Source organism: Pararge aegeria, chromosome Z (genome assembly GCF_905163445.1).
Source record: "Pararge aegeria chromosome Z, ilParAegt1.1, whole genome shotgun sequence".
Classification (NCBI taxonomy): Eukaryota; Metazoa; Arthropoda; class Insecta; order Lepidoptera; family Nymphalidae; genus Pararge; species Pararge aegeria.
Genome location: NC_053208.1, coordinates 19,940,469 through 19,955,239, shown reverse-complemented (window position 1 = coordinate 19,955,239; position 14,771 = coordinate 19,940,469). Strand labels below are relative to the sequence as shown.

The 14,771-nt window shown below is 35.9% G+C and overlaps 1 protein-coding gene across 1 annotated transcript in view; it reads right to left on the bottom strand.

Moving 5' to 3' along the window:
• LOC120636431 (E3 ubiquitin-protein ligase highwire) overlaps positions 1 to 14,771 on the bottom strand; it is a 149,254-nt gene that overhangs the window by 35,318 nt on the left and 99,165 nt on the right. Inside the window, exons 36-43 of the mRNA XM_039907906.1 lie at positions 11,842 to 12,070; positions 6,320 to 6,439; positions 4,036 to 4,254; positions 3,326 to 3,523; positions 2,231 to 2,380; positions 1,089 to 1,185; positions 938 to 996; positions 765 to 856 (exon numbers count right to left, since the gene is read on the bottom strand). Coding sequence (XP_039763840.1) covers positions 765 to 856; positions 938 to 996; positions 1,089 to 1,185; positions 2,231 to 2,380; positions 3,326 to 3,523; positions 4,036 to 4,254; positions 6,320 to 6,439; positions 11,842 to 12,070 — 1,164 coding nt within the window. The remainder of the gene's footprint in view (positions 1 to 764; positions 857 to 937; positions 997 to 1,088; positions 1,186 to 2,230; positions 2,381 to 3,325; positions 3,524 to 4,035; positions 4,255 to 6,319; positions 6,440 to 11,841; positions 12,071 to 14,771) is intronic.

Below are 14,771 nucleotides of genomic sequence, written 5' to 3'. Positions count from 1 at the left end.
TTGTGGGAGAAAAGTTTTTATTTTCTACGGATTGACATAATTTTTTGCATAGTGCACTCAAAATTCCACGCGGTGCGGAAGTTTGTTTGGATTAGAGCAGGCGTTACTTTGCGGAATTCCATGATATATTATGAAAATTAAGCTCAATTTGCTATACCTACTCCGCGAAAATATAGTCATTTATAACTTCTTCAATCTTTATACCCCACACTAAACAGATGTTCGGCAATGTACTCTCTACAATGAATTATTTTTATGTCATTGTAAAGTCAACATCTCCAGAGGATGCTACGGTTTCAGAGCGAAAAGTGCGTGGAGAGTACATTGCCGAAGATTTTTTTGGTGTGGGGTATAAAGATTGAAGAAATTATAAATGACACCATAGAGATTCTCCTTCTTTTCATAATATAGTTTGTCTGTTGTTTGCTACGTATGTATGGCTCAACCGTTGAACTAATTAGTCTTGAAATTGGCACACATGTAGCTTGCATCCATGAAATTGACATAGGATAATATTAATCTCAGAAAATCTGATGGTAAAGGTTATCCGCGTTTGATAAAATACCATATACCTATCTATGGCTTGACCGCTTAAATCTTAGCGAAATTTAGGATAAAAATAGTTTTTACGGGTCGAGGATACATTTTATGCCGAGAAAATAAAAGGTTCTTGTGGGTTTTTTCTTAATACTCAAAATATAAGTCGCGGACAACAGCTATAAAGAAATAAAGAACATAAGACAAATTAAATCGTTCTTACATACCTGGGTGTAGGCATCGAGTTAGATTCATTTCGTAAATGGCGATTACGTTTGCTTGGCTCGCCGAACATATAGGGGCTTGAGCTGCTGTCACTCTGAAACATATAATATTTCTTTGAGCTAAATGTATTCACCATTTTTGGTAGGTAGGGTTCAATATGAAACACACTATTTACCTCGTTGGCGAGATCGCACTGTATCGAAAAAGGGAATCGCCGATCTTCAGAGCTTAGATCTATAAAAAAATAAGATTTTCTTTCATTAGTCATATGGGCACTTACAATTTTTAAGGAATTTAAACGGAATCGCATAAGAAGTAATAACAACCGTTGCTAGCAGCGTCGCCATCTTCGTCGGTGGAAAGAGGTAGGTCAAAAAATTGGCCTTCGTTGCATCCACTGCACGATGGTGCAAACTCTTCCTGCTGAAGAAATACATTTTTTAACAAAAGCATGTTACTCACTGTAACCAGTGCAACTAAAGAAAATATTAATAGCATTCGTACAATGTTTGTATGTGCGTATATTGTGTATTCTAATCTGCCGTGTAATGACGGCAGATCGAAAGTCAAAGTCAAAGTCAGAAAAATCATTATTTAAGTTTGATGCGTGCATTACACGAGAAGTAACCATATTCTTAAACCTAAAACTAAAGATATGGAGGTTCCAAACGCGTCCTGGTCTACGAAGAAGCGCACAACAAACTTAGCCGGGTTTTTTTTTGTTATCAACATCTCACATTGTCATTTAAAATTATTAGAACAGCAACCTAGTTAGAGCAATAATTCACACCCAAGCTTTTTTATCGATTTCGTACTCCTTTATACTATAATAGGACTTTTCTATAAGCTTACGTTTAATAAATACATCAGTTGTCATCAACCCTCTTCTTCGAACGGGTGTTGTAAGACATTTACCCATCTACCGTTGGGAGAGGCATTTAGTCTAGCAGTGTCTTAGGCTATGAGGTATAAATGCGAAAGACGTAGCACGACACCGGCCATCTTCTATATATATAAAAGAGAAAGTGTGTGGGTATGTTCCGTTTAGGCACCGAAACGGCTGGACCGATTCCAATGAAACTTTCAGGGAATCTCCGGATTGACCTGGCGAGTAATCCTGTAAAGTTTGGTCACGATCAGAGCACTCCTATTTTTGAACTGTCAAACTGTCAAATACAGCTTTTATTTACTATGGTGATATTCTATTGTTGGGTGTACATGGGTGTAGATAATGATCTTCACCCGCTCGAGAAAAGAATAGAAGAGAATGAATAAGGAGAGAAATAAATGATTTAATATATGATGAGACTTAAATTAAAAATTTAATGATTTAAATTTATTGTTTAAATAAAATAAAGCAAAATCTAGCCCGGCGAAGCGGGCTGGGCACGCTAGTCTTTATAAACCTATACTTTAATGGCGCTGGTTATAACAATGAATGACTATATGATGACTAAACAACTTATACCTGTGTATCATCATCGTCCACTGGGACCAGCAGCGTAAGGTCCAGATGTCCGTGGTATTGCAGGCACCACGACACACATATGTTGCCGTCTGAGTAAGTCTGTGTCGACTCTGGACTTAACCTCACCCAGGTGCCGTCTTTATTCGTCAACTGTAAAAAATAATATTTTGATATTAGCTATTATAATGATAATTTGTTGCAAAGACAAATATGCAATTTTACTACTTTTTAATATTTTGTGACCGTTGTAACAATGCTGGTGTATCTCATGATTAAATAAAAAAAAGTTTAGCCTTCAAATTTTATGTGTTCCTACAGGTCGAGGTTTAATAAACGATGTAATTTCGATGGAGCATTTAATAAAATATTATATTATTACAACTAAGAAGTATAACTAAAACCTTATCTAAAGTAAATATATGTATTATAAAACTTAATGAGGACGTAAGCGACGCATATATTATTGCTTGACTTAGGTGGACCACAATCGAGGATTCTATCCAAGATTGAAACCCATCCTGGAGATAATATATGTCGGTACATATGTACGAGGGGCATTTTGATATTGTCATTTTGTTTCAGAATTATAGTCCCCATTTTGAGAGCGTCAAATTACATCATATAAACTGTTAATCATATAAATTTTATATAATATAACGCTGCTTTACGTGAGGGTAGTTAGCTTAAGGTTTAGATAAATACATTCGTCATAACAAAATAAAGGCGAAAGTGTGTATTTTAGATTGTTAGCCAAGTTCGGCTTAACCACACTTTTTAGTAAAAAGTGTGTTGTGTTGTTGTTGTTTCGAAGTGTTGCTCGGTTTATAGGCGATGTTTTTCCATAAGGTGTACGATCCGCTTAGTGCAACCAAAAAAAAAACTGAAATTTGGCACAAATATAACTTCCATTCTGCAGATGGATATATGATTTATTGTCACCAAATAGCACCAGGTAACAACGTTTAAGAGGTATTTAAAAAAAAAAAAATCTTTGTCACCTAGGTACCGGCTGCACATCTTAACCGATCTCGTCAAAATGTTGGCAGAATATCAATAGAAAATCGCGAACGGAAGGAAACTTTAATAAAAGGGTACCTCGTCGACCACCGCAATGTAAGCACCGCTGGGTATGCGGCCAATTTCTTCCGCCTGTAGGCTTGGGCTGGAGCGCAATCGCAAACCAGCGCTGTTTTCTAGAGCGAAACGTCGTAAGCTGTAAGAAGCGGCCGCGCCTATCCACCGCTCAGCTGCCATTTCATTACTCGCACTCTCCACTACTTCAACTTTCAAATCCTGAGGGAATAACAATGGACTTGTTACATATAAAATGAGATAAATAAAAGATAAACACCCTGGTTAACGAAACTAATATATGAATATTAAATTTTTAGGGGTTTGTACCCAAGTGGTAAAACGGAACCCTATTACTAAGACTCTGCTGTCCGACCGTCTGTCACCAGGCTGTATCACCGTGATAGATAGGCAATTAAAATTTTCACAGATCATATATTTATATTGCAACTATAACAAAAAATAAGTCTTTCATCCAAAACACTGTACTAACATTAGATTAGAATTTTCTATATCTTTATACATATATTTCCTGTGTGTGTGTGTATGTCACTGAACTCCTCCTTGACGGCTGGACCGATTTGAATGAATTTTTTGGTATACGTTTGGGTGGCACCCCGGATGGTTTAGATTCAAAAATTAGCCCGACAGATGGCGCTGTGATCCGATAGTATATGTATGTATATTCATCATAATCGAATTTAAACTAAAATAAATGCATAAAATAAAGTTACCTGCGGCAGAGGAATGTCATCCAAGGTGCATCGGAAAACATAGTAGCCGGGTGATCTGGGAACCCATACGGCTACGTAAGAACCGTCACGTTGTGGGTCAACAATTATGCGTTCAGCGGCCATCCGTCCGCAGCCCATCAAACCTTCGAACGTACAACAGGTCTCACCCCAAACACCACTCGCCAGGCGTAGTTCCTCGAATGAATAGTTTTGGTATGCCTGTCGAGAAATAAATCATTCCTTTAGCATTAACTCGAGTAACAAAGAAGCAAGCTTATGCCCTGCTTCTTACGAACTCTGCTCGCACTTAAAGTCAGAAATCAGAGTAAAGAAGTCGACTCCGCTAATCATTTTTATTTGACCAATGAAGATATTTGTATGAGGCCAGGATTTATATACCGCCATTTTGATTTTATTTCGAAATCGCATTCACGAATTATATTTTCAAAAACGTTTAAAGTTTTATTGTTGAATTGGGTATGCCAAAATCTTCAACGATTACGATATTTATAAAGAAATGTCATTTACATAGGGTCTTCATATTTACTGAAGCTACTCGTATGATACAAGTATTTTGTTTTTATTTTCAGAGTTTCAACACACGACGCCATGTTTCTAATTATTCATTAATATCCTCTCTGATGGATAGGCTTTGTGTTGATTACTTGTATCTTTTTTTTTGATTAAAGTCTATCTGTTGTGTAAAACGAGTTGTTTATCGTATAAACATTTACTTATATGTAATTAGTACTATTGCATACTGAAAGAGACGAAATATAACTATACAATCGTTCTAAAACGGAGAAGGTAAAAAAAAAAATTAAATGTCTTCCAAATGTAAATTTCACTCGTGGGCATAGAAGTCAATACACTGGACTTATAGCCTTTTAGTAATGCTAGGCTTACGTTGTCATAAATAAGCACCAATTTTTAGGTCACAAGACATTCATTGAATTGGCAGAGGTCTCAAAGGCCGAAAAAGAGTAGCCCTTACTTCTGACTAAGTTTTAAAACATTAAAGCATTTCAGTAGATTAAATTTTCCAATTGAATCTAATTATTGGGGGTATTTCACCCGGTAAGTAAAATACATACATATGAGAAAGGTACTTAACAAAATGATATGAATGTTTCGAGCATCGTTGCCAATATAACCGCGCGATACGTAACGATAAATCTCAAAGAGACCTAATGCCTAAAACAAGTTTCAGTATTTTACCCATGAGTAAAACGTTACTTTAAAAGAATATTTTAAAAATATTTTGCTGAAAGTGTTTTCTCACACAGAAGAAAATAGGCGATTAAATTCAGTTATTCAGCAAAATGCAGTTTCTGAGAAACATAAGTCTCTTTACATAAACCGTACTTAAGCTTTTATACGAAGGTAAAATGTTAAAGCTTTTAGTTCAAAGTGGAGTTAATAAAATGTTTGCAACCCAATTATAAAATTCATTACATACACGGAGGTAATTCTCGCCGACGCTTATTAACCGACTTCAACAACAGGGGACGATGTTTCGACCACTTTAGATATGTCTAGCCTATGTTACACGGTGCCCACGCACTTTCTATATTGTTCCAACCGATTTTAGTGAGTCTTTTGTGAAACGTAAGCGTGTCTTCGTGAATCTGGTCATGATTGTGAAATAAATGATGGACTAAATTATGCCATCGAAGTATTCCACAAAAATGACTATAAGCTGACGGCCGCCTGGCGCAGTGGGCAGGAACCCTGCTTTCTGAGTCTAAGGCCGCGGGTTCGAACATGAATGTTATTTAGTGTCTGCGTGTTTATCTGTACATTATTAATGTAAGTATTTATGTATATTGCGCCCTAGCTTGTTTCTCGACAACTTGTGGCTACGTCGACTACATTTCCACGGCTTTCCAACTCAATTTTAGAAGTTAATTTTGTCAAACTCTAACATATAACGAGATTTGATGCCGCAGACTACTCCGCTGATAGCAAAGCCGCCGAGCTGTGTCGGCGGCTTGGCGGCTTTGGTGCTAAGACTTCTTTATTTCTAAGCTGCGTAACCAGCGTAATCGATTTTTACTGTTATCAGTGAGGCCTAAGAGAGCACTTAAAGCACTTACTTACGTGGTAATAGTCGTTAAAGACCACCAAACCGCATTGAAGAAGCTTGGTGGGTCTATGCTCTAAAACCTTCAATACTATGAGAGTTATACGTTAAAAGGTTGTGGGGTGGGAACCTGGGCAAAACATCCTCACTTTGTTATACTAACCTAATGTTAATAAAATGCATGATACTAAAATGCCGAACCTTCATCATGGTGATGGCATGGAAACACATAAACTCTCGCACGGTGGGTTGATAGGCGACACTGCCGAGGCAGGACTCTTCTTCATTCACGATAGAGTTGATAGCCCTTTGCACGACAACCTGCAAACCAAAAGAAAAAATCTTTACTGATAATTTAAATGGGGGAACCTTTGATTGCGCGTCCAGAGAGAAACGGTATGACATGATACGAAATATCTTTTCATTAGCGTTTTGGAAAAAAACAAACTTATATGCCGTCACGGCAAAGGGCATGACGCTATCATAAGCCACTATCCTCTGTACTGTCACTATATCGATTTTGAAAATTCGTTCACCAACATAAAGCCATATTTTTTGTGAGTGCCATGACAGTGGTGCCATACCACCACGAAAAGGTGCCTATGGTACCTTTTCGTGGTAGTATGGCACTCATGGCCACTTTTTTCAAACAACTTTCAAAATCGGTTTAGTGACAGTACAGAGGATAGTCTTAATATTACAAATTATTTCGGAATGTTAAAATATAAAGGACCTATTCCTTTATTTATGACCGTATTAAAATAGTTTCCATCGTTACAATGGGGTCAGGTGAGGCCAGTTTTCCTACACAAAGAAAACGATGCTGCCGCTTCGAAAGCAAGCGGACTCAATAGACCCGAAAGCAGCGATTGTATAAAATAGGTAGATCCCTAGTATTCTTAAATGACGGGTGCATCCAACTGTGCAAATAACTCCAATAACTTGCGAAAATATAAAATCTTTATCGAAAATAGAATTATTTAAATAAAAAATACTTTTTATTTAATTTATAAATGTACACCTGTCTACGATCGACAAAAGTAAGTGCATTCTTGAATTAGTATAGGATCTAATTGGCTCCCGGTCTCGTACTGGAACTCTCAATCGATGAGTTTTACGGCTTTTTAGGCCTAAGCGTCCGACCCAAAACGAAGTCAATTTTTAATTTTAAAATGCCGATAATTGGCCTACAAAGGGAATCAAAACCATGAAGCCATTAAAACAAAGCCAATAAAGCCGTAAAAACTGCATCAGTCAACTTTATTTCTTCAATTTAGCGTGCAGGCTTAAATATTAGATTGAAACAATTGTACAAAACTTATTTTCATCAAACATCTCGTAACGTGGACCTTATCTCATCGCTATAAGGCTCATGAGACACGCGGGTTTTATTTATGATGACCCGATTGTATACCTCACTGCAAGTTATACGTTGATGGAGCATTTTTAATTTAGCCGGGAAATACTGATTCTTTTTTTTTAACCTAACATAGCGGTTTTATGCGACTAAAAATAGTCCATATTAAGTTTAATTTCATAGAATTTCTTAAATGAAAAACATTTTTACCTTCTCAATTAGGTAGGTAGGTAGGCTTCTTAGTATTATTGAGTTAAATGAACGTTAAGTTTTATCAAATTATTCACAATTCTTAACTAGTTTTGTTCAAACATGTTTTAAATACGAAAATATCTAATTTTATTATATTTTCAATATAGGCTGTATCAACGAATGATGCTGGCTGTATATCGGTTTACCTTGTCGCGCGAAAAAAGCCCGCACGCCATTTTCCGTAATTAATATTTTCGTTTTAGGTTATTTTCGCTTTTTGGTCTATTGAAAATGATTAAAAACATCCAGTTTAAATTGGAAAGTAACTTTTACTGCGCCGGGAATAATAATCGAGGCACTAATCCCGAATGAATAACCTGTTTCGACCAAAATCTAGCAAGCGGCCTATAAATTTTCATACAGTGGAAAAACAGAAAAAATTGACAGTTATGTTCAGAGTACGTATTTAAAGGTTTATCCTATTTTTTCCTCGCAAGTGTGATAAAATCGTCGTATGAAACGCGTATGGTTGACTTATTACACTCTAGGCTTTCCTAGCGCATTAGCAACATTACTTGATATATAATCTACTAGTTTCTACCCCAACTATCGTTTTATATCAGTCCTCGTAACTCGGCAATAAAAATTATGAGCATTTGAAATTAATAAACGCAAATGAAACACTAATATATCTAATCATTGCGCGCAATCGTGATACCTTCGTTGCTTTAATGATGACATGTTAAATAGGTATACTTACAATGATCTAAGGCCAAAAGAGTTCTAGGAAATTGATTATATTAACATATTCACGCCGACTGAGAGCTAATTGTAAGGAATCTTCCAAGGTGAAAATTACATCTGCTCAAGTGTTTTAAGAACACGCACATTGTAGATTTTCGTAATAATTTCAATTTAATGCCTATTATTGGTATACCAAAATTGTCTCTCTCTCCTACATAGTTTGTTCATAGCAGGTGCCGGAACTGGTATCCATTATTTTGATCAGAATTCACGAACTATTCGTGAGTCCAGTGACAAACGATAATGATTAATTTTTAATACCTATTAAACGTGGTCTTTCCAAATCTGAGAGATGAACTCAGGTTAAACTTTATTTCTTATTCATTTATATAACAAATTTTTGTTATGAGTCTTTAAATGATGCGATGCACGGGCAGACTGATATGCCGACCTACTAATAATTAGATTATAGAACCCTAAAAATTAAGAAATGTTGCTGTTACCAAAACAAATATTTTCTCGAATTGTTCTTAGTGATAAGGCCTATTTATTATATACTAGCTGATGCCCGCGACTTCGTTTGCGTTTGATTTTGTTTTTTGACGAGGCATTTAATTTAGTTGCAGATCTAAAAAAAATTAAAGTATTCGGAATAACTAAGACTTAAATGAGGGGTTTGCTGCTGTGCGCTGAGGAGTTCTACCCTCTATCCCCAACCACAGTTTGGGCAAAATTATATGGTACAAATATAATTATTTAAATCGGTTATAATTTGTCGGAGTTGTGGTGTAAAATCGTCACACTCATCCCCTCTCCCAAAGGAACCGAGCTTGATGTCGCTATAAAAAGTATCCTATATTACTTTTAACACTTCCAAGAATATGTGTGCAAAGTTTTAGAAACTATCAAGAATTTATCGAAATAACAGTATTTTCAAAGGTTCTATAGATTATTTTAATACTAACAAGAAATTATAAATATAAACTCATTACCGGACCACTACAGGGTACGCGCCTCCTCTCAGTATGAGAAGGGTTTAAGCCGTAGCCGAAAGCCGGCAGAATTCACTCGCTTTTGAGAAAATTATGGAGTACTCTCAGGCATTCAGATTTATTGAAGAGGTTTTCCTACGCCTTCGGCTTTATATTTAACCGCATAATTCATTTTGAAAATTATTGTAAATACGGCTCTAAAAAATTTATCAGTATTGACATACTAGCTGTGCGCTACGGCTTTGCGCGGTAATTATAGGACGCAGCCTGCTACACAGTGTACAACCTTCCTGATTAGATCAGATACCTAACATAAATATATTAATCGTAGATACTAGTAGTGACAAATATATATTGGCTTTTATTTAAAATAATTTAAATTTCCCATAACTAATGACTGCTAATAATGAATGGCTTAGTAGCAGCAACACGCATTTTTAATAATAACATAACGAGCGGCGCGGTTGTTTGCTCAGTTTGATACTGGAGCAGACTGAAAGTTGCGCTGAGCATTGTTGCCAATGCATAGCATAAGGCTCAGTTTGCGGCCATTTGCCATATTGTTAATAATAAACTGGTAATAATTTAGTTTGCTTATTAACAATAGAGTATGGCAATAAAGAATTATTATTATTATTCATTAGTCAATAGTGCTCGGTAAGCAACGTTGACCCAAGCAGTAATTATTGGGTGAACAATATTTGAAGTTTGAAGTATAAATTTAGTCTCAGCTCAATCCATTACAAAAAATAGTAATCGATGAAGAAAGAAATTAAATGGGATTGTCTTTTTATTTTTATGCTGAAAGCAAAGACTTAAGAACATACAGAACCCTTTTTCAGCCATTATTGCATGCAGTGCTTTTGGGCACAATGCCCAAAAACAGTGAAAACGCCCCGCGCACATCTCACTTCACAACCGCGGAATGAAGGTAGCTCACAAAGTTTTCCCATTTTCCTTATGTAACGTGTATGTGGTAAACGTCAACTGCAAAATGGAGTTAATTGACTGACCGCCTGTTTGAGAAAGACTTCTAAAGTAGAGTTGTTTTTATGCTTCAATAATAGTTGTGTACGCGGTTTCTGTACGTTCTTAATCCTGTGGCTGAAGGTTAACTAAGATTTTTTTTAACATTTTATTTTCAACCCTAGTAGTAGAGTCCCCATAAATGTGGCAACACTATGTATTCAGTATCATTAAGCCTAATAATAATTATAAAATTAATAACAATAAATGCCTAATAATAATTAGGCATTTTTTGTTGATGTTCTCTGAGAGCTCTGCCGTTTATTTCCCATCATATTCATCAGATCTAAGCCAAATTCTGGTAAACAACTAGAAACTACAAACTAAACAGTACAAAACGAATTATTCAAATCGTTTTATGGTGTAAAAACTTCAAACACTTGCACCCCCGCTCTCAAAGGAACTGTTCTGAATTCCGAAATGTCACTCCGGACATTCCGGAATTTAGAACAGTCAGTAGTATGAACTCAAATTATGCAAAGTTTAAATCAATTTATTCAGTCGTTTCAGCGTGATGCGTGGCAAGATGCAGACAGAAATGAGACAAATCATATTTTTACCCGAACAATAGAACCGAGCTTAATGTCGGGATAAAAAGTATCCTATATTACTTCTAACACTTCCAAGAATATGTGTACAAAGTTTCATGAGGATCGGTTTAGTCGTTTTTGCGTGAAAGCGTAACAAACAAACTTACACTGACATTTATAATATTAGTAGGGAAGTAGGGATGTACCTACGCTACTTAGTTGCATACGTCATAGTACGTCAGCACACCGCTCTACTGGCATGTTATGAGATCGATCTAATAAAAATTATAGCAAAATAATAACGAGTAAGGGTCTATGTGCGATTTCTACAGCCGTACATAAAACCTTTATGACATAACCCTTATTAGAAGTCGTTATAAAATTGACAGTCGACGCCATACGACCGTGTTATGTAATACAAAGTAAAAAAAGCTTTAAAAGTACTGCGTGGATTATAAAGGACGTATTTGTCTACGTACAATTTGTGACAAGTTTCCCATAGAAACTTTCTTCCGCACTCCTACACAATATAGGCTGACCCACTGAGTCGATTCGCTCGACCGACTCGACCTGTCTTATTCAAGAATTGGGCTATAAAATTAAAAAAAAGCTTCTTTGTGAGTATTCTTTATCTCCAAATTTAGCCCATTCTTACAAATATACCTCTATCCCACATTTTACTAATTTATTAGTCAACCTAAATATTTTTTTTATCGATATAACTTAAATTCAGTGTTTCATATTATCTTCTCCATTTAACCGCCTTAGAGGTGAAAATTGATAAGTTATCCGGCCCATACATAGCCTGCCGCCAGAATATGGCTGTCGAATGCAAAAAAATCATTTTCATCAGACATAGATTCATAAAATAAAAATGATTACCTTAACTTTGAGGGCTGGTGAAACTACCAATTCTCCATATTGATCTTTAATATTGATCGGTAGACTCAGCCGTATCGCAGGTCTTGCAGTAGACATCGGTGATCTTATCTCACAGCGAGAAGGGTCTACGCGTGATGCAGGCGACAACCATCGGGCGAGCCGACCTCCCGCCGTGCTCTCTGCTCCAGCCACAAAATCCGACAGGAACTGGCGCTCGGTTGATACGCTCCTGTAGAAAGATATACCTTGTGTTAATAAAGACTCTATCTTTCATTAAAAAGTAGTACCAGGATTGGATGCTATTGCTCGGTATTATTTTTTAGGTAAACAAAAAAAATAAGCGGGCGACAAAAAGTGGAAAAAATAATAATATGAACAGTTCAGGTCTAGGGACCGTCCGATTTCCCACCTGAGCTATCACAACCTTGAATATGGTGGATGTCTAAATTTACCACTATATTCTGATGATATGGTAGCAATTTTCATTGCCTGAAAAGACTTTTTCTGAAAATTAACCTTAGCCACATCGATTTATCGCTCCCAATACCCTCGCATACTGAATTTCATGAAAATCATTGGAGCAGTTTAATTTATTCAGATTATCAATAAGTATATATGCATACAAGAATTAAAGTAAGAGAAAAAATTCAAGTAACATATATTTTTTGTTTCTTTAGAAGTTTGATTTGTTGACAATTTTATTTTAAGGAATATAATCCACTGAAGTACATATAACTACCTATTACAATTCGTTTAATTCAGTAGCTGTTGAGCTTTTTGTGACAGAGCTCGTCCTAAGAAGTACCTACTACCGCCATGTTAATTTCTGCCGCTAAGCAACACTGCTTTGTTCCGGCAATTATGACTATAAAAAAGGTCCTCTATTTACAAAGTATGACAAACCTATATGTAGCTATGTACATAGCTCGCAAAATCGATTGACGCTTCGGTACAAAATTGCTAAAAGAGCAACCCTACACTGAAAAATGCAGCGCTCGGAAACCCCTCAACTGGTTTGATAGAAGTCAAACGAATCGCAGGCGGCCGCTGGACGGAACACAAATTTGTAATTTGACCTACAAAAAAATATGTATCTAAGGAACACTACCGGTTAACATGATGATGCAGAAAATTTAAAAAATCACTAACTCTCACCTGGTTGTAAAACATATATCGATAAATGTGCTAGGTCAAAATGTAAATACCCAAAACTTTATCATATTATAAGCAGCTCGAAAAACTTTCTTTTAATGCAAGAAAAACTCACTCAGAACTCAGATAAAACCGACAGATGGAAGTCGGACTTACACACGCGCTGAGTTTTCATTACCTTGCAAATAAACGTTAACACTATAGATTGATCGACTGATGCAAAAATACACAACCGCATAAGTATTTTTGTATAAAATTATTGCGCTGATTTCTAATACACTGTAAAAACTCTATGTGATAGGGCTCTATTTACCCTGTAGGTAATAATGTCTGCTTACACCAATATCTATCGACACTATTTATTTCAAATTTCATAGTTTATTGCAGGATATGTAAAGAGTGGGTTTTTCTTAATTTTCACAATGTTTAAAAATATTATAATTATTAAATTATTTGTAAAGAAAAGCGGCTGCCGCGGCTTTTTTCAGAATTAAGATCAAATAGGTAAAAATTATTTAAGCTGAGTGAAACCCGGTTCGATTTCCGTTTATTGTAAAATTTTGGCAATAAATTTACTGGTTAAATGTGGTCGAAGGAAGCTAATCAAGATTTACTGGATAAATTTATTGGAAAATTATCCACAACTGTGAATTAATAAACTGAATTTAAATATATTGAAAAATTTACCTTGAAACCTTTAAATATCTAGGTAGTTTGGTGGTGATTTTTAAAAACCACATTTGAGCGAATACCTGATGATTTTTTTTTTATATAATACTATAAATTGTATTATTTTTATAAATTTATATTATAATGTTATTATGTATTGTAATGTTTTTATTATGTCATATCTTATTGCAATGTATTCGCAGTTTCGCGGAAAATCTAATTTCTTAAGATTTCGCATTGTGTGCATTTTAGATGAACGCTTGGTGAAGAAACAGGCCTATAATAACGAGGAAAAGACTGCTCGGAATAGTTCAGCGCGATCAAATGGTTAATGAGGAAATCCGTAGACAAACCATAGTAGCCAATATAGCTCTACTAGCTCCGATACTAACGAGGCATTGAGCACTCAGCTCAGATTAAAAGGCGTTGAAAGGTACTGGGATATAGATTCACTGCATGAACGCTCTATTCGGTAGCCAGACTACATCAAATTGTAATAAAGATCATCTTTGGAAATCCTCATAAAATAATGTCTATTGTTAGACGCGTCGATTGAGAATATAATGACAAAATCTTTTTATTAAGATAATACGATTTTCGTCGTAATCTTAATAATGACCACCGCTTACATTAAAGCGTTCTCTCCGAGACACGAGGATGGACAACGCATTCTTATTTCGTATCTACGGAATAATATTGAGATTTTTTTTTTTTGATAAAAGAGATTATCCCTAGCCGACAATTCGAACTAATAAAGCAAGGTCAAAGTATACAAAATACATACTCGTTAGTAACAGTACGATACCTATGTTTTCAAAATAAATTAATTTTGACATGACATGTTAAACTATTTGTAGTACCCCTGGACACACTCATTGCAATTATCTTAAATCGATCACGTATACATATAGTTTCATGAGGGATAATTATGTTGGTAGCAATTAGCAAAATAATGCATCGATGCGAATGATAGGTACTAATTGAATCTCATCATCGATATTGCGCTACTATTGTGAGATAACTCCTACGGAGGCCGCGGTGGAGGACGGGGGTAGGAGGTTGGTGGCAGGGAGGCAGGAGGGTAAATGCAGGAGGTTGGAGGCAGGGAG